The following is a 20329-nucleotide window of genomic DNA, read 5'->3' as shown; positions in this document are numbered from 1 at the left end:
GAAAACCAAGCGCCCTGAAAACCCACTAGTCGTGCATGCGGTGAAATTCACACATTTTGAGAGTACAGTGACTTCCGAGCTCTGACAAAGATACACAACAGTGTAAGCGCCACCGTGATCAAGATATAGACTATTTCTGGGGCGTCCAGGTGGCTCACTTGGTTAAGCGTCTGACTTGATTTCGGCTCAGGTCACGATCTCACGGAAATGAGATCAAGCCCCGCGTCGGGCTCTCGGGTGAGTGGAGCCTGCTTAAGATCCTCTCTCTCTTTCCCTCCCTCTGTCCCTCTCCCCCACTGACTCTCTCTCAAAACATAAAAAAAGATATAGAATATTTCTGTCACCTCACAAAGTTCCTTCATGCTCCTCTGTACTCCATTCCCTTTCCTTCACCCCCGATTTCTAGTAGCCATTGATCTGATTTCTGTCCCCAGAGTTTTGGCTTTCTAAAATATCACCTACACGGGATGGCACAGTATGTAGCCTTTTGGGTCTGTCTACTCTCACTTACAATGCTTCTGAAATGTGCCCATGTCATTTTATGTGTATATACTCACCAGCTGAAGGACATTTAGGTTGTTTTCAGTAATAATGAATTAAACTTATAAGTATTCACGTACAGATCTTTGTATGGACATACGTTTCCAGAGACACATGGGACTGGGGTTATAGATATGGTAAATCTTGTGTGACTTCATAGGAATCTGCCAAACTGTTTTCACAAAAGTAACGGCATCACTTTGTATTCAGGCCACTCCACATCCTTGCCAACACTTGGTATTATTGCTTTAGAAATGTTAACTGTTCTGCAGCCACTCTGGAAAACAGGGTGGAGGTTCCTCAAAAAACGAAAACTAGATCTACCCTATGACCCAGCAATAGCACTGCTAGGAATTTACCCAAGGGATACAGGAGTGCTGATGCACAGGGGCACTTGTACCCCAATGTTTATAGCAGCACTCTCAACAATAGCCAAATTGTGGAAAGAGCCTAAATGTCCATCAACTGACGAATGGATAAAGAAATTGTGGTTTATATACACAATGGAATACTATGTGGCAACGAGAAAGAATGAAATATGGCCCTTTGTAGCAACGTGGATGGAACTGGAGACTGTCATGCTAAGTGAAATAAGTCACACAGAGAAAGACAGATACCATATATTTTCACGCTTATGTGGATCCTGAGAAACTTAACAGAAGACCATGGGGGAGGGGAAGGGGGGAAAAAAAAAGTTAGAGAGGGAGGGAGCCAAACCATAAGAGACTCTTAAAAACTGAGAATAAACTGAGGGTTGATGGGGGGTGGGGGAGAGGGGAAAAGGGGGTGATGGGCATTGAGAGGGCACCTGTTGGGATGAGCACTGGGTGTTGTATGGAAACCAATTTGACGATAAATTTCATATTAAAAAAAAAAATAAATGTTAACTGTTTTAATAGGTGTGCAGTGATGTCCCACTGTGGCTTTAATTTGCATTTCCCCCAGTGAACTGGTGATAATGAAAACCGTTTTGTGTTTATTTGATATGCAGACTTCTTCTTTAGTGGAATGTCTGTTTAAAAACGTTTTCTCCATTTTTTTGGTTGAGCTATTTTCTTGTCACCGGGCTTTAGGGATTTTGCACGTACTCTGGCCACAAGTCCTTCGTGAGTTCCATGCTTTGCAAATATTTTCTCCTACTCTTTGGCCCGTCCGGTCGTTTTCAGAAGTGTTTCTGGGAGAACAGCGATTTTTATTTCGGTGAAGTCTAACTTACCTATGACTTCATTTATGGTTTGTGCTTTTTGTACTTTTTTGTTTTGTTGCTTTTGTGTGTTTTCTCTAAGAACTCTTTGCCTCGCTTCCTGCAATTGCATTCTGCATCTTGACCTTGTATCTTGTGCCCTTGCTATATCCACTTACTGGTTCTAGTAGCTTTTTTGTAGGTTTGTTTGAGTTTTCCGGGCAAACTATCACACGGTCTGTGAATGAAGAATTCATTTCTTCTTTCCCAATACACAGGCCTGTTATTTCTTTTTCTTGTCCTGAGCTGCTTAAGAGCTCCCCAAACGACACGGACCACGGTCCAATCCCTACAGCACAGCCCGTGTCACAATGGTGGGGCAGGCACGTATTCCCGGCCTCCTTCCTGGCTCTGCTTCCTTACTTTGCTCCTTCAAATCCTTCCCTCTGAGTCTGGCCAAGTCATTTATTTTTATCCCTAAACACATATTTTGCACTCCTCTGCCTGTCCCGATGGCTTCCTCATCCCCTTCACACCGTGTGCCATGTACCAGTCTCAGAGTCTTCGCTTCTGTCCTTCTTCGCCTTGGGGGGTCATTTCCGCTTCTCTAACATCTGTCCCTCTGTCCGTCCACACATCCCTCATGAAGCATCAGCGGTCTGCCGGATGTGATGGCCGGAGCGCATGCTCCGTGACATCAGGGATGGCTGTCTGCTTCGTTCCCTGCCGGGTCGTGGCATTAAAAATAGTGCCGAGCACACGTTAGGCACTGAGGAAACTGCTCTCTGTAAACGATCTTGGGGACTGGAGATAAACAGAGGGCAGATTCCATCTTTGTCCCAGAAGAACACACAACATAATGGAGCAAGGGGCCCAAGGAAAGGGTTTGCAGAGGGCTGTGTGGGGCTAGGACAGGGGCATAAACGAAGAAGAGGGCGAGCCCCAGGACAAACACCTAACCCCACCCGCCCCACTGGACTACGGGCGTAGCTGCCCCTTCCAGAGGAAGGAGTGCTTGGCACAAAACCTGCCCAGGCAATGAGCGGACTAGGGGAGCACACCCAGTGGGACAAGAGGGAGCATGGTGCTTCGGTGAAAACACCAACGGGCCCATCCGGTCTCAACACCAAGGGATAAATGAGAAAAGGTGAGCAGCGGGGCGCCCGGGTGGCTCAGTTGGTTAAGCGTCCGACTCTTGGTTTCGGCTCAGGTCACGATCTCAGTTGTGAGTTTGAGCCTGGCGTCGGGCTCCGTGCTGACAATGTGGAGTATGCTTGGGATTCTCTCTCTCCCTCTCTCTGCCCCTCCCCCGTTTGTTCTCTCTCTCTCTCTCTCTCTCTCTCTCTCTCTCTCTCTCTGAAAATAAATAAACATTAGGAGAGGGAGCAGGAGGAGGAAGAAGAGAAGGAGACGAAGGAGAAGAAGAAGAAAGATGCGCACAGAGGGGGAGGCTGGAAGGACCAGGAAGGATCAGATCCTCAAAGGCCTTACATGTAAGACATAGTAAAGAACAGAAAATATTTCTTCTTAAATATATTTAGAAGACTCTCCCCAAAGGTGTGGAGCCAGAGACCAATGTGATCATGTAAGGAAAGCCTGGGGAAGACAGACGGAAAGAGGGCTGGCGAACAGGCAGGGAGAGCAGCTGAGGCATGGTTCTACGAACCCAGGCAAGCTGGGGGTGCTCTGACACCAGAGCGGGGGGGGGGGTGAGAGGGCACATTCCAGGGTGACTTAGGGGGCTGGACAGACACGGTCTATTCCACAACCAGATGAGGGGGACCAGACAGGGAGTCTAGAGTAACTTACAGGCACCTGACTTCAGAACTTTGGTTAACAAAAAGCCGTGTGGGAGGGGGGGAGCCGTGCGCTGGGATACATACTTAAGGAATCGGAGATACCCATAGAGGACCCCAAAAGAGATTTTCAAAGGCCTTGGCTCAGAAGAGCGGTCTGGGCTGGAGGTACAGACAGGGCAGAGGGCAGTGTCTGTAGATCGCAGACGGGATGAGGAGGCCAGTGGCCACCAACAAAGGAGTGGTCGGAGGGGGAAGGAACAGAAAGAACTTGGAAAAGGACAGGCTGGCTTAGCTCCTCCTCCTCCTCTGGTTCTCACCTCGGGCCTCTCCTAAGTCACCCCGGACGTCCTCGCGCCTCTGCTAAGTCACCCCGGACGTCCTTGTGCCTCCCCTAAGTCACCCCAGACGTCCTCGTGCCTCTGCTAAGTCACCCTGGACGTCCTCGCGCCTCTGCTAAGTCACCCCGGACGTCCTCGCACCTCTGCTAAGTCACCTCGGACGTCCTTGTGCCTCTCTTAAGTCACCCTGGATGTCCTCGCGCCCCCCTTAAGTCACCCTGGAGCTCTGCGGTCTGGATCAGGTCTCCTCTTTGTGCTCCCGCATCACCCAGCAATGTCCCTCCCGCGGTGTTCCCCGCTGCACCTTGGGGTCCCACGCGGTACCCGGCTGGCAGGTGCACTCAGCGTTACATGTGTAGACCGTACCCCTGGTAGCACTCAGTGTCCTTACATGTGTGAGCTGCCGTCCCCTCAATGTGACCCTAAGAGAACAGAGAGCATGTCACCCACCTGTTAGTAACCCTGGCAACCAGCACAGTCCTCTACAGGGACAACATTCCCCATCAACGTGTCCTGAGGGCAGCAGGAGGAAGGAAGGATTCCATGACATGCCACAGGGTGGTCCTACCAACATGACCCTGATAATGGAAACATGTAACATCCACTCTCTGCTGTCTTACTTTCCAAGTGTTTTGCTTCTTTCTCCCTATCCCTAGAAACTAATGTAAAAATTTTTTTAAGTTTATTTTGAGAGAGAGAGAAAGAGAGCAGGCGAGCAGTGGGGGGAGGGGCAGAGAGAGAGAGAGAGAGAGAGAGAGAGAGAGACAGAGAATCCCAAGCAGGCTCTGTGCAGCCAGTACAGAGCCTGATGCAGGGCTCCATCCCCCAAACTGTGAGATCACGACCTGAGCTGAATTCAACAGTCAGATATGTAACTGACTGAGCTGCCCGGGTGCCCCTCTGAATTTCTTTTTTGTCATTGCCTGTAAGTACTGAAATATTTGTATTGTAAAGCAAAATTTGAAAACAGGTGGAAGTCCTACAAGTAACTACTCATTTTTCTAGAGTTTTAAACCTTCTCCCCAACAATGCACATGTATTTGCATGATTCTGTTGACCTCATTGTTACCCGCACCACAACGGTGTGAGATGAACAAGGCTGGAATTAGGATCCCTCCCTGAGGGGAAGGGGCAGTGGGGCAAGGTTAATTCCGTGACTTGCCCAAGCTTAGAGTCCACCAGGTGACATTTTTCATTCGATTCTGTTACCAGACAAAGACTATCAGAAGACTGAGGTGTTTTCTATTACGGAGATTTTTAAAAAGTTGCTAATGAACTTTCTCCAGCCGCCAACTTAAAACCTGGATCACACTGAATCTGACTTTCCGATAAGAAGGTAAGCTTCTCAGGGGCGCCTGGGTGGCGCAGTCGGTTAAGCGTCCGACTTCAGCCAGGTCACGATCTCGCGGTCTGTGAGTTCGAGCCCCGCATCGGGCTCTGGGCTGATGGCTCAGAGCCTGGAGCCTGTTTCCGATTCTGTGTCTCCCTCTCTCTCTCTGCCCCTCCCCCGTTCATGCTCTGTCTCTCTCTGTCCCAAAAATAAATAAAAAAAAAAAAAAAAAAAAAAAAAAAAAAACGTTGAAAAAACATTGAAAAAAAAAATTTTTAAAAAAGAAGGTAAGCTTCTCTGACGTTCACCTTCACCAAGTGACTTTGGGCTCACAGGTTCGACTCCGTAAGTGAGCAGACTCCTTTCAGTGTGCATTCCTGACATGTGGCATGGATTCTACACCGTGCTCTCTGCCGGAGAATCAAAGGGGAGTTCTAAGCCCAACTCCCTCCTGACAACAGTCATTCAGAACCATGACTACACCATTGTCGCCAGAAACATCCAAACGAGTCAGTTGGCCTTATGCATCTTCTCCAATTTATGAGCAAACGTCGACATCGAGGGTCATTTTTTTTTAAGTTCATTAATTTTGAGAGACGGAAACAGCACAAGTGGGGGAGGGGGAGGGAGGGGGGAGAGAGAGAGAGGGGGATTGAGAGAATCCCAAGCAGGCTTTGCACTGTCAGCACGGAGCCCGACGTGGGGCTCGAACCCACGAAAATGAGATCATGACTTGAGCCGAAACCAAGAGTTGGACACCTAACCAACTGAGCCACCCAGGTGCCCCGACATCGAGTGTCATTTTTAAAAAGCTAGTTAAAGAGGCCTGTATTATGGTGTGGACCTACAGTCTGATTTAGATATGACATACTTTCCATTTATGTGCTCTTTGTTTTCTTCTCTAGGCAAAAAAAGCAATTGGAATTTGTAGGAAACGGACTTAAAAAGGAGGAAATTCTGTAAACTTTACAGTCATCACCACCAGCCCTTTCTAGAAATTACGTGGTGTGGCTATCACCCAGCCTGGACAGTATTAAGAGTGAGAGCAGAACACCATCAATAATTCTGGTGTAAAGCAGGAGGGTCCTGGGCAAACCAGGACCAAGAGCCGCTTGACCGTTCGCCCCCTCTTTCCTATCGTATTGTGTGGCGGGAGCACATCCCCCGCGTCGCCTGATGCACACACGAGACTGGCATCTTCTCTCCTCTCTTTCACTGGCTCAGCTTAATCCCTGGAGCAAGCTGGCGCGCTAGAGAAGGTCCTTGGGCCAATACGTCTGCCCACGAGCTTCTTCCTCACCACCTGCTTCAAGAAGTTTCGCTCTACGCAGTTCTCAGCAGGAGCTGTTCTTGGGTATTTTTGCTCTGGCTTGCAGCCGAGAGATGCCTTAGAAATCTATATAGGTTTCCTCCATGGAAGTCATGTAGGACATTCTTCTAATATCGTCACCAAGTGTCCTTTCTTATTTTTTTAAGAACGGAGAGGCAGAAGTTTGGTCTCCCTAGGGTGGTGTTTCCTTCTCACGGACAGAGAGATTTTAGAGACGGTTATATGTAGCGGTTAGGAACTCAGGGCAGGGAAGCAAATGGGCCAGGCCAAATTTTGGTTCTGCCACTTTTCATAACACTTGGATCTTCAGTCTTCTCACCTGCATATTCAACAGTGTCCTATCTCATGGTGCTGTAGGGAGAATTAAATATTAATATTGCACGCAATGCTTACCATTACGATGGGACTGTGATTTCACCAGGAAATGCAGAATGAAATCTACAGGTCAACCTCAGTAACTACGGTGACCTTGAGAAGCTTTCCTTGTTCTCGCCGTTTTATCACAGATTCTATGTTCCGTAACCCTGACTTTTTCTTTACGTATTTCTCTGTTTTATTAAGTTACAGTCTCATGATACCTCTAATCCTTTCTGGAATACAGAATAAACAACCAAAAACGCACGATCTTCGGGGCACGTGGGTGGTTCAGTCGGTTGGGTGTCCGACTCTTGATTTGGGCGCAGGTCACGATCTCGCAGTTCATGGGTTCAAGCCCCACATCGGGCTCTGTGCCTGATGTGCAGAGCCTGCTTGGGATTTTGTCTCCCTCCCTCTCTGCCTCTCAAAATAAATAAACACTAAAAAAAAAAAAAAAAAAAAAAGCCCCATCATCTCTGTCAGTTCTATAAGGCATTCAGTGCCCACCTACCCAGCCACATTTTTCTGGAAGAGAAAACCAAAAGTTCAGAGAATGGCCACCATGCAAGTGCATAAATGTACAGATGGGTACACAAAGTATTTCCCAGGTTCTCAAAAAAAAAAACAAAAAAACAAACAAAAAAAAACTAATCCAGGCATATGTTTCTTTCCTTAATTGTATTCCTTTAACTTCTTAGAATACCCTTTTATTCACTTCAGTAAAAATTTTCAAACTAAATTGCAATCACTTTAAAAAATTAATGCCACACACACACACACACACACACACACACACACACCCCATAAATGCTCATGGTATGTCTTCAGGATGGAGAGAAGCCAAGCGAGGTACAAAGGAGGAAACAGCCGTCAGTGGCAAAGATGTCCAAGGATTTCCTTCCCAGACTGACCATGCTTACTGCTGCCGTCAGTAATGACGGGAACTTACACTTCACATGACAAACTGCAGTGTCTACGACGTCGGACAGATTCAACAAGGCTGATCAGTCCAATCAAATGGAGCAGTAAATTCCAAATCAAGAATTTCAAAATAAACTGGCTGGTATTTACGCCTAAATGCCCAATAGCTATTGTGAATGTCAGAACCACCAAAGCTGGAATCAATGCTAACGGACAGACGTAAGACTTTCTACTATACCCCCGCAGCCAGCCACTTACAAAATATGTGTCATAGATAACAATTTACTAAATTATAATAAAAACTACCTGGCAGGATACCAAGTCTGCAGTTTCAAAACCGTGACTCTCAGTGCAGGATTTCTGCCGCAGACTCGGAACAGCTCCTACAATTGTACCGATTTAATAAAATACATGCTAGCTCATAACAGAAGTTTGACTCTCTTTTTCCAGCCCCGTAAGTTGCCCTCTCGGAGGCTACTTTAGGCAGCAATTAAGGTTTATTGTCATAAAGGAGACCCGGGGTCATCTTGCAAAACAAAAGGTGAAGTTACAAGTTTAGCAAGACTAATAACTAGATGACAGCTTGTCTCCTTTAATTATTATTTTTTTTAACGTTTATTTTTGAGACAGAGAGAGACAGAGCATGAACGGGGGAGGGTCAGAGAGAGGGAGACACAGAATCTGAAAGAGGCTCCAGGCTCTGAGCTGTCAGCACAGAGCCCGACGCGGGGCTCGAACCCACAGACTGCGAGATCATGACCTGAGCCGAAGTCGGACGCTTAACCAACTGAGCCACCCAGGCGCCCCCAGCCTGTCTCCTTTAAAGGATGGGCACTGCCAAGGCCAACGAACAAGCCCCCCACTCTGGATGCACTTAAAGGCCTGGCTTTCCTGGGTGCAGACAATGACCACACTAGGCAAAGTAAGAGGAGATACAGGAAGAATGGCGGGCCTCTATCTGATCGCCATTAGATGCCTAATGGCTGCTTACTGGGCTTGTCCTGCATCTGCCTTGGTTCTAGAGGGTACGATTTCACTGAGGAAAGGAGAAAGAACTTACGTGTGACCTGACCAGCAGCACAAGCAGCTTCTAGTTTTTGAAATGGGTTACAAAGCTTGCATTTGCTCTTGTGAAACAACTTCACTCAGGGGCACCTGAGCGGCTCAATCGGTTAAGCGTCCAACTCAATTTCAGCTCAGGTCATGATCTCATGGTTCGTGAGTTTGAGCCCTGAATCAGGCTCTGAGTTGACAGTGTGAAGCCTGCTTGGGATTCTCTCTCTCTCTCTCTCTCTCTCTCTCTCTCTCTCTCTCTCTCTCACTGCCTCTCCCCCACTCATGCTCTCGAGTGCTCCTTCTCTTCCCCCTAAAATAAATTTTAAAAACTTTAAAAGCCTATAAAACAACTTCAAATTAAAGTACTTCTGGGGCGCCTTGGTGGCTAAGTCAGTTAAGCGTCCGACTTCGGCTAAGGTCATGATCTCACGGTCTGTGAGTTCGAGCCCCGCGTCAGGCTCCGTGCTGACAGCTCAGAGCCTGGAGCCTGCTTCGGATTCTGTGTCTCCCTCTCCCTCTGCCCTACCCTGCTCATGCTCTGTCTCTCTCAAAAATAAACATTAAAAAAATAACAATAAACGTACTTCTGACACTTTTTAAATAAAAACCCAGCAGATGGCTTGATTTATATTTCAAGAAAAGAAATCAATTATCAATAGATATGAGATTTCTGTTCTTACAGGTTTTCATGGCTCTTTGCAATATAATGGTATTTTAAACTCATTTAAGAACTGAATGGCTACAAACGGCTAATATTAAAAATCATTTTTACATAGACTTCTGACTGTACCTGCTTTGTTTCCTTTATTGTCTTACTGAAAATGTGTGATTGGTTTGATCCACAAGTGTTACCCAATACATTTTAAGCTCCATGAGGGCACTGCCTGGAAATGTGAGGGCAGGATTCACTGATTTAGAATAGTCGTTATCAACCATTTGCCTCTTTTTATTCTTCTTGGCTGATGATATCCACTGGATTTAAAAAAAATTTTTTTTTCAATGCCAGTTTCAAGGACTCCAGGAAGTTAAAACGTTTAATTATTAACCATTAGTGATATTAAAATATTTATATGCCTTTTAGTTCCACTTAATTGAATTTGGTAGAAAGAGTAATGGAGGCAGTCCTTTGCTTGGCAGATGACAGCATTATCAGTTTGTCTGCAAAAGTAAGGCTTCGGATAGATCTTTCTTCGGAGACCCTATGTGGATTTGTCTGAAATCACTTGTGCTAATGGAATGTTTTTATCCTCAGCCGGGACAAGTGAAACAAGTCCACGTTTCAAAGTGGGATCTCATAAAGACATCCACACGGCATGAGTTTCCCCAACAACGGGACTGCAAATCTTAGCTCGGCTTTAGGTGCCCTGTGGTACACTTTGAGTAGAGGTACTGCATGTCCACACCAGTAGGTCCCTTTGGGGGTGTGTTATTTGCCCACCACAACTCAAGGCACAAGACTGGGAAACGATTCGGGATAAACCAGCAAATGGATGTTCTAGACAGTGAAAGAGTCTTGGATTTGTGAGTTTACCTGATCTGTCCACGAACCAGAGGTCTGTTCTTTGTCCTATTCATGTTTGAATCAAATGGCACCTCAAAAAACTGCAAAAAGATTGAAAAGAAAGACAGAAGGCATTAAATATAATGTGAAACAAGTCTTCTCTTCTGCTTCTGTTCTATAATTTTGTCCACAGCAAATTTCATTTTAATTTTTACTAGCATGAACCCATACTCTTGGTACTCGATGGAGGAAAACTCTCTGGAAGAGACATGCTATAAAGTTGTATGAATTCACTGTCCAGGTCATGCACGGGTTCCACACTCATCCACTCTGAAAACCACTTACTGAATATACAGCTGCTTCTTCCAGGGCCACTGTGGCAGGTGTAAAACATTAGTGCTCTGAATGACTTCAGCACCTCGCACACACATCCCAAAGCCTGCGAGTCGACCAAGAATAAATGAATCCTGGGACATGGGGCGGCTGAAGCGATTAAGATCCCAGATGAAGCCGTATACAACCGACGAGGCTACCCTGTGACCAGGGTGACAACCCCTCTCTGCCTGGCCTAGTTCCCCTCTGTGCCTGCGGATCCCAGCGTCACTCGCAGCAACCCTTTCGCTTTCAGAGCATCCCAGTTTGGACGATACGTTGGTATTGTCACCCTAACAAAGAAGTACTAGACCTGTGGCCAAGAAATTCATACTATAGTGTAGGGGACAGCAAGCTCTAGCTTATGGGACACCTCCAGCCAGCACCTGCTTCTGAATGGCTCACAAGATACGAACGTGTTTGTTTGTTTGTTTTTAATTTTTTTTTAAATTTTTTTTTCAACGTTTTTTATTTATTTTTGGTACAGAGAGAGACAGAGCATGAACGTGGGAGGGGCAGAGAGAGAGGGAGACACAGAATCGGAAACAGGCTCCAGGCTCCGAGCCATCAGCCCAGAGCCTGACGCGGGGCTTGAACTCACAGACCGCGAGATCGTGACCTGGCTGAAGTCGGACGCTTAACCGACTGCGCCACCCAGGCGCCCCATGTTTTTAATTTTTTTAACGATTAGAAAAATAAATCCAAAGAAGGAGAATACTTCGTGACATGTGTAAATTACATGAGAGTCAGATTTTAGTGTCCATAAATGAAGTTGTACCATAACTCAGCCATACTTGTTTGTCTACGCCTTGCTCTGGCTGCTTTCACACCACAGCGGCCGGGTCGGGTAGCTGCAACGGAGATGGGATGGCCCAGAAAAGCTAAAATATTTACTCTCTGGCCCTTTACTGAATACGGTGTGCCAACCTTTACTCTAGTGGAAACACTGGCATACAGATGATTGTAATAACGTGTATAGTACAATGAAAGAGAGATGGTCTACGATGGGCTCGGAATCAGCTGGGGAGGCAGGGAAAATAGCCTTCCGAGCACTCTCGACAGACTTAAGACTCAGCAGGAGTCCGATGCTTTAAGGGGACTGGAGGGAAGAAAAGAGCAGTCTAGACGCAGGAGGAAGCAGACAGAAAGAAAGGCACCGGAGGCAGAAGTTTCATGATACACTCAAGTTGCCAGAATTCAGGATGGCATAGAGGTTAAGGGTCCGGGCTTTGCAGTTACAGAGGAGGGTTACATTTCCGCTTTGCCAATTACAAGCGCCTAAGTAACACTGTCTACAAGCCCGTTTCCTCATCTGCAAAACGAGGGTAATAATATATAACTTGCAATGTTAATGTGAGGATTAATAAGATACTGACATACAGTATAATGCTTGGAAGGTACTTAATAATGGGTAGTTTATTTAATGTTTATTTATTTATTTTTTTAATTTTTTTTTTCAACGTTTATTTATTTTTGGGACAGAGAGAGACAGAGCATGAACGGGGGAGGGGCAGAGAGAGAGGGAGACACAGAATCGGAAACAGGCTCCAGGCTCTGAGCCATCAGCCCATAGCCTGACGCGGGGCTCGAACCCACGGACCGCGAGATCGTGACCTGGCTGAAGTCGGACGCTTAACCGACTGCGCCACCCAGGCGCCCCATTTAATGTTTATTTTTGAGAGAGAGAGAGAGAGAGAGAGCGCACGCGCGCGAGTGGGGGAGGGGCAGAAAGAGAGGGAGGCACAGAATCCGAAGCAGGCTCCAATGCTCCGAGCTATCGTCACAGAGCCCGACCCGGCGCTCGAACCCACGAACTGTGAGATCATGACCTGAGCTGAAGTTGGACATTTATGTGAGCCACCCGGGCGCCCCAACTCTCCTGTCTTTAAGTAGAACCACAAAGTGTGCAATCCTGCCCTTGTCCTGAGTTCTGATTTTGTAATGTCACTTGATGGTTGGTGTTTTTCCTTTGGATATTTTAACATCATCACAAATGCAATGTGTTCCAAACTGAACTCAACACATTTCCATGCAAATCAAGTACTTCTCCAGAGTTCTTTTTTTTTAATCAAATACATAACTTTTTCTCCTATAACTCATATCAAAATCTTTAGATCAGCTTTGATTTCTTCTATTCATTGACCAACCATATTCATCACCAAGTCCTGGTAATTTAGACTTCATAATCTCTCTCAAACCTGCCCTTCCCAGTTTACTGTACTATTAACACTTGTACGGAATCATAATAAAACTACTTGCTCAAAAAGATTGAATGATTTCATGTTCGCCTCACTGCTCATTCTCCCGTGGCCTTGGAAAGTCCAAACTCTTTTTTTTAAGTTTATTTATTTATTTTGAGAGAGACAGAGACAGCACAAGTGACGGCAGGGCAGAGATAGACGGAGAGAGAGAATCCCGAGCAGGTTCTGTGTTGCCAGAGCAGAGCCTGATGTGGGGCTCGAACCCATAAGACCGCGAGACCATGACCTGAGCCAAAACCAAGAGTCGGACACTCAAATGACTGAGCCAACCAGGTGCCCCTGAAAGTCCAAATTCTTTGTATGTTACATGGGTTGAAGGCCATCCCTCATCTCACCCCACCACTATCTGCAACCTTTTATCACTTGCTTTACTTCTGTCCCTGTGCCACACTTGTCACTGTCTTGTGAACACAGCCAAGGGCCCCGGGGAGTTGGGAGACTTGGGCAGCTTTTAACTCTGAGGCCGGAGGAAACAGATGTCATGAAGACATCACCACAATCAGGATACTGTACATATCCATCATTCCCAAGTTTTGTCATGCCTCACTGTAATCCCCTCCCCCCACCCATAGCTCTTCCTCAGGCGGCCAGTGAACCATACCTTGAGTCCCTATAGATCACTTGAATTTTCCAGACTTTTATGTAAATGGAATTTTACAATACGCACTTTCTGTCTGGACTTTTTTTCATGAGGCAAAATTATTTTGAGATTCATCATATGGCTCAGTGTATCAATAGCTCATTCTTTTTTATTGCTGAGCAATATTCCATTCTATGTGTTGGTAATACCACTATTATAATAGATTATTCACTTGTTGATGGATATTTGGGTTGTTTCCAGTCTGGGACTATTATAAAAAAGCAGCTATGGACATTTGTGTTCAAGTCTTTGTGGGGGCATATGCTTTTATTTCTCACAAGTAAAGAGTGTGCAACATACAGTAGGTATATATTTAAACTACGTAAGAAACTGTCGAACTGTTTTGCAACGTGGATTGCCGTTTTATATTCCTCCTATTGGTGTATAAGAGTTCCACTTCTAGACCCCTCAAGAACTCCATTTTGGGTCATCTCCTGTGCCAAAGACAAGGGGAACACAGCTTGGCTAGCACACAAAGGTAGTTATAGGCATCAGCAGTGGTCCTGTGACCAGGTGCAGATACAAAGAATGTAATAGTTCTGAGTACTTTTCTCTTATTTGGATATAAACATTTTATTCCTCTCTCCCCTTCTCCTAGTGGCAAAGGTATGCTGACGGTATTTAATCTCATGTCTCAGAACCGAGGCTGGACAAACATCAAGGGGGGTGGGAGGGCTGTGACCCAGCCTGAAGACGGATGAACATCACCCAAAGATGCAAAAAGGGACTAGTGAATCTTGGGTTAGTGAATTTGGGGTTGTAAGAGGGACACTTTCATCATGTCGGGCTACGGCCTTCTCTGGGAGCTAGGTTTGACCCAACGGCATGTCCCGGTGCTCAGCTGACAAGGCGTTGTGTTCGCGTGTTGCTCCAGTCCACTTAGCCCGGAGCCACAATGCCCCACGCTCCCCTCCCTGTCCAGCTGTAGGGGCGGGACGGCCGCAGAGCTCGTATGCCATCTGGAAGGTGGAATCGAAACAGCGGCCACGCTCACACTTGGAAAACTGCTCTAAGCTCAGGCACTACCAAGGCTCACCCCCAACCGGTGGGGCTCTGCCTGCTGCCCCGGCCGCCTGCAGGGACACCAGGCCCGCGCTTCACCATCCTGCTGGATCTCTGGGCCACAGCCAATTCCTGAGCCCGCCCACTTCTCAGAATCCTGGCTCAAGTCTGTGTGCCATTTCGTAGTCAAGTGCACGTGCTCTTGCGTAGGTTACCTGTGTCGTCAAGGTTGCCGGCGGGGAGGCGGCAAGAAACGGACACGAGTTCCGAGTTCCCGTTTGTTCCAGTGAGTTTCACCTCAACCTTGCAGACTGCAGGTTGCTCCTGCTCTGCCCTCCCCAGCCCTCCCTGCCCTTCCCTCCTCTCTTCTCCGATGGTCCTGCTCAGCTCGGCCCAACACCAGGTATAGGCACCACCAGAGCCTTCCAGACGGCTTCACTCCCAGCACCGCCTTTGGCTTATTTCCCCACAATACATCCCTTAAATCACTCACAGTGGCTCTGACGTTCTGCCCAAACCCCAATAAGGGCTTCTTCTCTATTACTGTCAACCCTGCCACTATTTAAAAGTATTTAAAATGTTTATTTCTTTCGAGAGAGAGTACAAGCCAGGGAGAGGCAGAGAGAGAGGCACAGAATCCGAAGCAGCCTCCAGGCTCCAAGCTGTCAGCACACAGCCCGACGCGGGGCTTGAACCCACGAACCACAAGATCATGACATAGCCGAAGTCGGACGTTCAACTGACTGAGCCATCCAGGCACCCCTAAGTTAGAAGTATTTAACTTCTCAATACGCCCACCTTATCTGAAGTCCTGAATGACAGGCTTCCTGAGATACGTGAATTTATAATTCTTAAGGAGAACCATGCAAATAGGCGCAAATAATTTTTAAAGGAACCAGCAGTGCAAATGAATATGTACATTTGTAGACAGTATTACATTCATTTTATGATGATTTATAAGTGTTAAAAAATTCTTTGCCCCTGAGAGTCTATAGTCTTTCCTGAAGTAGTTCAAGTTACATGTAATTAAAATGTTCCGAATCTGTTTAAATTCCCTCCCTTCCCCAACAATCAAACACTTTCTATTGGTATTTGAAATAACCTTTCCTTCATAACTTATTAATTTCATTTCACAGGAGTAATGAGGATTCCCATTACAAATCATGCTGTTTAAACGCTGGCTAAGGTGTTATCTCACATAACACAGAAGCTCTTATATAAACAAGTATTTTGGCAGTTCTCAGGGCGTGGTTCAGGAACTGAATGAATTATTTCACCTGGATAGGGAAAGGATACTAGCTTGTCTCTGTTTTGGGCACGTCAGCCATCCGAAGATGGGAACCAAGGTCTAGAACGTGCAATCCAACTGCCGGATGCCTGAACTTGGCGGGACCGTCTGACTCCCACGAATGCTTACACTAACTGGGACAGGCCACATCTGGGTAGAAATACCATGCTAACCACACTAACCAAGACCGATGGTTCGTTTCAGTAAGCACTGGACCATCTTTCCTAGAACCAAGGGGCCACAGCTCATTACCCTATTTTACTCTGTTTTCCATGCATTTTCTATAATGCCTCTCAGTTTAGATATTTAAAGCATATTTCCAAAACATAAAGTACGGGGTAGTTAGATGACAAATGTAAATACTTTAGAAACCACAGCTGGCTTATTAACCTACTCACATTTTGTTCCTGTGCTTTATAATAAAGTTTTCTTTTCATGATGTTATTAGCATTTCAGTTGGCTCCAACTACTTCAGCACTGAAGTAAAACTCCTACAATGTGTATTAAAAACAAAATAGAGGGGCGCCTGGGTGGCGCAGTCGGTTAAGCTTCCGACTTCAGCCAGGTCACGATCTCGCGGTCCGTGAGTTCGAGCCCCGCGTCAGGTGCTGGGCTGATGGCTCAGAGCCTGGAGCCTGTTTCCGATTCTGTGTCTCCCTCTCTCTCTGCCCCCTCCCCCATTCATGCTCTGTCTCTCTCTGTCCCAAAAATAAATAAACGTTGAAAAAAAAAATTTAAAAAAAAAAAAAAAAACAAAATAGAGGGGCGCCTGGGTGGCTCAATCGGTTAAGCGTCCGACTTCAGCTCAGGTCACGATCTCGCGGTCCGTGAGTTCCAGCCCCACGTCGGGCTCTGGGCTGATGGCTCAGAGCCTGGAGCCTGCTTCCGATTCTGTGTCTCCCTCTCTCTCTGCCCCTCCCCCCTTCATGCTCTGTCTCTCTCTCTCTCTGTCTCAAAAATTAATAAACATTAAAAAAAAAAAAAAACAAAATAGAAGGGCGCCTGGTGGTTCAGTCGGTTAAGCATCTGACTTCAGCTCAGGTCATGATCTCATAGTGCACGAGTTCGAGCCCCGCATCGGGCTCTCTGTTGTCAGCACAGAGCCCTCTTTGGTTCCTCTGTCCCCTCTCTGCCCTACCCCACTCTCAAAAATAAATAAACATTAAAAAAATACCCCCCCCCCATCACTATGAAATAGCCTGGTGACATTTCTACATTAAAAAAAAAAAAATACAAATGCAGAATTACCAACCCTTAGAATATACTGTTCTGCCCCCTCTCCCATATCCTGACTACTCTGAATGATGGCAGAAGTAATACACCGTAGTGAGCACAATCTCGACAGCTGCTCAGGCCACACTGATTCTCTCGGGGGTCAGGCTTGCACCTGACCTGCCTTTGGAAGGCTCTGTTCCCTGGGTCCCAAATGCTGTATATGCCAGTATGCATACCTGGACACAGTGACTGGTTTCCTGAGCAGGTATCTGATTCGAACTGGGCCACTGACAGTCCTTCCTTGGATTTTACGAACCAAAGCCCAGGAAAATAGGTCCTCCCTCCTCTTCAGTTGTTTGTGGCCAAGGAGTAGGATAAAAGGAAGTGGAGAAGAGACCCAACAGGGATGCCTGGGGTCAAGTTACCTCTGGGGCTCCACCTCTGGCCCTTGACAGTTTAAATCAACCCTTTAATGGGACTCCATCTCTGGCCTCCAATGTCCCAATACATGAGGACTGCAAAATACTTCAAACGTAGAGCAACGTATTGCACAGAAGGGAATAATACTTTGCTTTTTCTTGGGGCAAACAACTTGCTTTTAATTCATCTACGTTCCTTTTCAGAAACATTTTTCAGTCTCTTTCCTCATAAAAACCCACCAGTCTTCTGGCATTCTTTTCAGTTTCAACTTTTTACTTTTTATCCAGGTTCCCGGGCTCATCATCTTCCCCTCGGTCACATACCCCCCCTCCAGCGAGCCTATATCATCTGTTATGTCAGTGGGGCTCCTGGGGCTACAAATGATAGAAAGACAGCTCAAAGTAGCTCAAAGAGAAATGGGGCTTTATCTCTTACAACAGGGTGGTAGCTGCTTTTGGGAATCACTAGCTTCAGTGTCAAAAGTGCTATCATGCTTCCAGCTCTTTCCAGCTCTTGACTCTGCTCGGAGTATTTCTGCTTGCAGGCTCTTTCCATCAAACAGCCAAAATGGCACTACCAGCCTCAGACTCTCACGCTCCTGGCAACCTTAGCAGAAAGTCTGTTTCCCGACAGATCTCTAAGAATCAAGTCCAGAACCAGCATTTGCGACTAGGGGATGAGGTGACCATCCTTTGAGCAGGGAAGCGGTGCTGGTGGACAGACACAATGACGCAGTATCTCCCTCAAGCCACAAGCGTTATTTTCTCTGCACAGGAAAGAAAAATTCTATCACCAGAAGAAGGTAGGAAGATGTTAGGCAGACAGAGGCAGTGAAATAATTTATAACTCACTTAGAAAACCAACACCCCCAAATCACTTCCTTCCACACGTCATACTTTATAAAGTAACCTGCCTACAGCAGGGAAGGTATTCCTCAGTTGAAGTTTCTGAAAGGCATGAATCAATATGAACATAATAATTTATATTAATCTTTGTCTTATAATCCGTTTGGGAATCAGTTTAATGGCTCTAGTGGATAGTGTAGTAAATGGATGCTCTTTTCTCCTCATTGCGACTTGTGGACGATACAACACACTATTACACCAATGGACAAATATTTATTAGATGCCTGTTGTGACGTATGTGCTTTTCTATTATATCATGCTTTCCTACTAGTAATAATTATTACTCCAGAGAGATGATGCCCAGATGTAAACTCTGCCTATTCGTCCTAACGGATAACGTGTACCTGCGAAACTCCTGAATTTTATGCGTGAAAATGACGACAGCTACCAAGAGTGGATAGAAGCAGAACCTGTTCCCAAGTGATGAACGTCCCTATTCTTACTCTGATTAATTGTACGCCATGCAAAAATGAGATGTGTTCTGGAGATGTGTGTATGTCGGGCTCAGAAAATATTGACTTTGATAACAAGGCCTAACTTTCCTTCCCCTGTGCTGAATCACCAGAGCAACATTCTTCTCGAGGCTCAACGGGAAAACAAACACGAGAACCTTGTCCGTGTTTGTTTTTCCATCCATCTCCTCAAAGCTGTCAACAACTGTTTGTCATTCCAGGGCGGCTCACAGCTTCCCAGGTCCACGATAATGCCTCCATCAATCTCGGGCCAAGTTAAAAGGGATGCTAAAATAAATAAATAAATAAAAGCACAGGGAGAGGCCCCTTATCCGGCGGGATTCCATATGCCATGACTTGCGGCTTACAAATCAGTTAAGAGACCCGGTCAGCCATTACTTTTTGGTTGTTACCAATGTTCTACTTGCCATACCCAGAGTAAACAAGTTAATGAGCAAGACTCCTTGTTCCCATTGATTTTTCCCCACGAGGCATCTGAACCCATGAGTGCATACGTGCCCCGGCATTCGTCAGAAGTGGCTTTTCAGCTCAGGTGGTGAGGGGGGCACCGTTCTCCTCTAAACATGTTATTCAAGCCATCTACCGCTTCGTAGGTTGTACTTCAAGGCTTCGCTCTTACGGGAAAATAACAGAAAGGTATAAAAGGTCACCCAGCACGGATGAGACACCCAAAGTACCACATCCTGTAAGTAACAGAACTCAGAAAGTCTCATCAACTCTGACCAGCTTCCGAAAACCATACTATAGGGGCGCCTGGGTGGCTCAGTCGGTTGGGCGTCCCACTTCAGCTCAGGTCACCATCTCACGGTCCGTGAGTTCGAGCCCCACGTCGGGCTCTGGGCTGATGGCTTGGAGCCTGGAGCCTGCTTCCGATTCTGTGTCTCCCTCTCTCTCTGCCCCTCCCCCATTCATGCTCTGTCTCTCTCTGTCTCAAAAATAAATAAACGTTAAAAAACAAATTAAAAAAAAAAAAAAAGAAAACCATACTATAGGTCACCCCTCTTCCCGTCCAGAGAGATCTGGGTTTGTAACGCTGCTCTCCGAAAAAAGGTGGAAGGAATATACGACAAAATATTTACAATCCACTTTGGAAAAAAAAAGGTATTAAAAACATTCTACCTAAGTGATATAAATACAGTATTTGGACAGACCCTCTTTAGATGAACTAATAAAGAATTACTGAATTGATCTAGGATAAAACCCACATTTATGAGGCCCTAGAGGATTAGAACTCTTTATCCCCCAGAAAGAATCACAGAAAGACAAAGCGCTGACCCGGAGTATTTCTCAAGTACACCCATGACCGCCCCGTGGGCCCAGTGCCTCTCCCTCCATTCCAGCCCCCATTTCTTGTCCCATAGGTTGTGACACCCTCCTATCCACCTCCTGGTGCCAGTA

At 46.3% G+C, this 20329-nt stretch overlaps 1 protein-coding gene across 1 annotated transcript in view; it reads right to left on the bottom strand.

The window, feature by feature from the left end:
- The window catches only part of COX10 (cytochrome c oxidase assembly factor heme A:farnesyltransferase COX10), a 140556-nt gene that overhangs the window by 33310 nt on the left and 86917 nt on the right, over positions 1-20329 (bottom strand). Inside the window, exon 5 of the mRNA XM_086686070.1 lies at positions 10386-10456. Within this exon, the coding sequence (XP_086542196.1) occupies positions 10386-10456 (71 nt within the window). The remainder of the gene's footprint in view (positions 1-10385; positions 10457-20329) is intronic.

Source organism: Puma concolor, chromosome E1 (assembly GCF_028749965.1).
Source record: "Puma concolor isolate L17-30 chromosome E1, mPumCon1.1.hap2, whole genome shotgun sequence".
Lineage (NCBI taxonomy): Eukaryota > Metazoa > Chordata > Mammalia > Carnivora > Felidae > Puma > Puma concolor.
The sequence above is the reverse complement of the archived record's forward strand: the minus strand, read 5'-3'. Positions and strand labels throughout refer to the sequence as shown.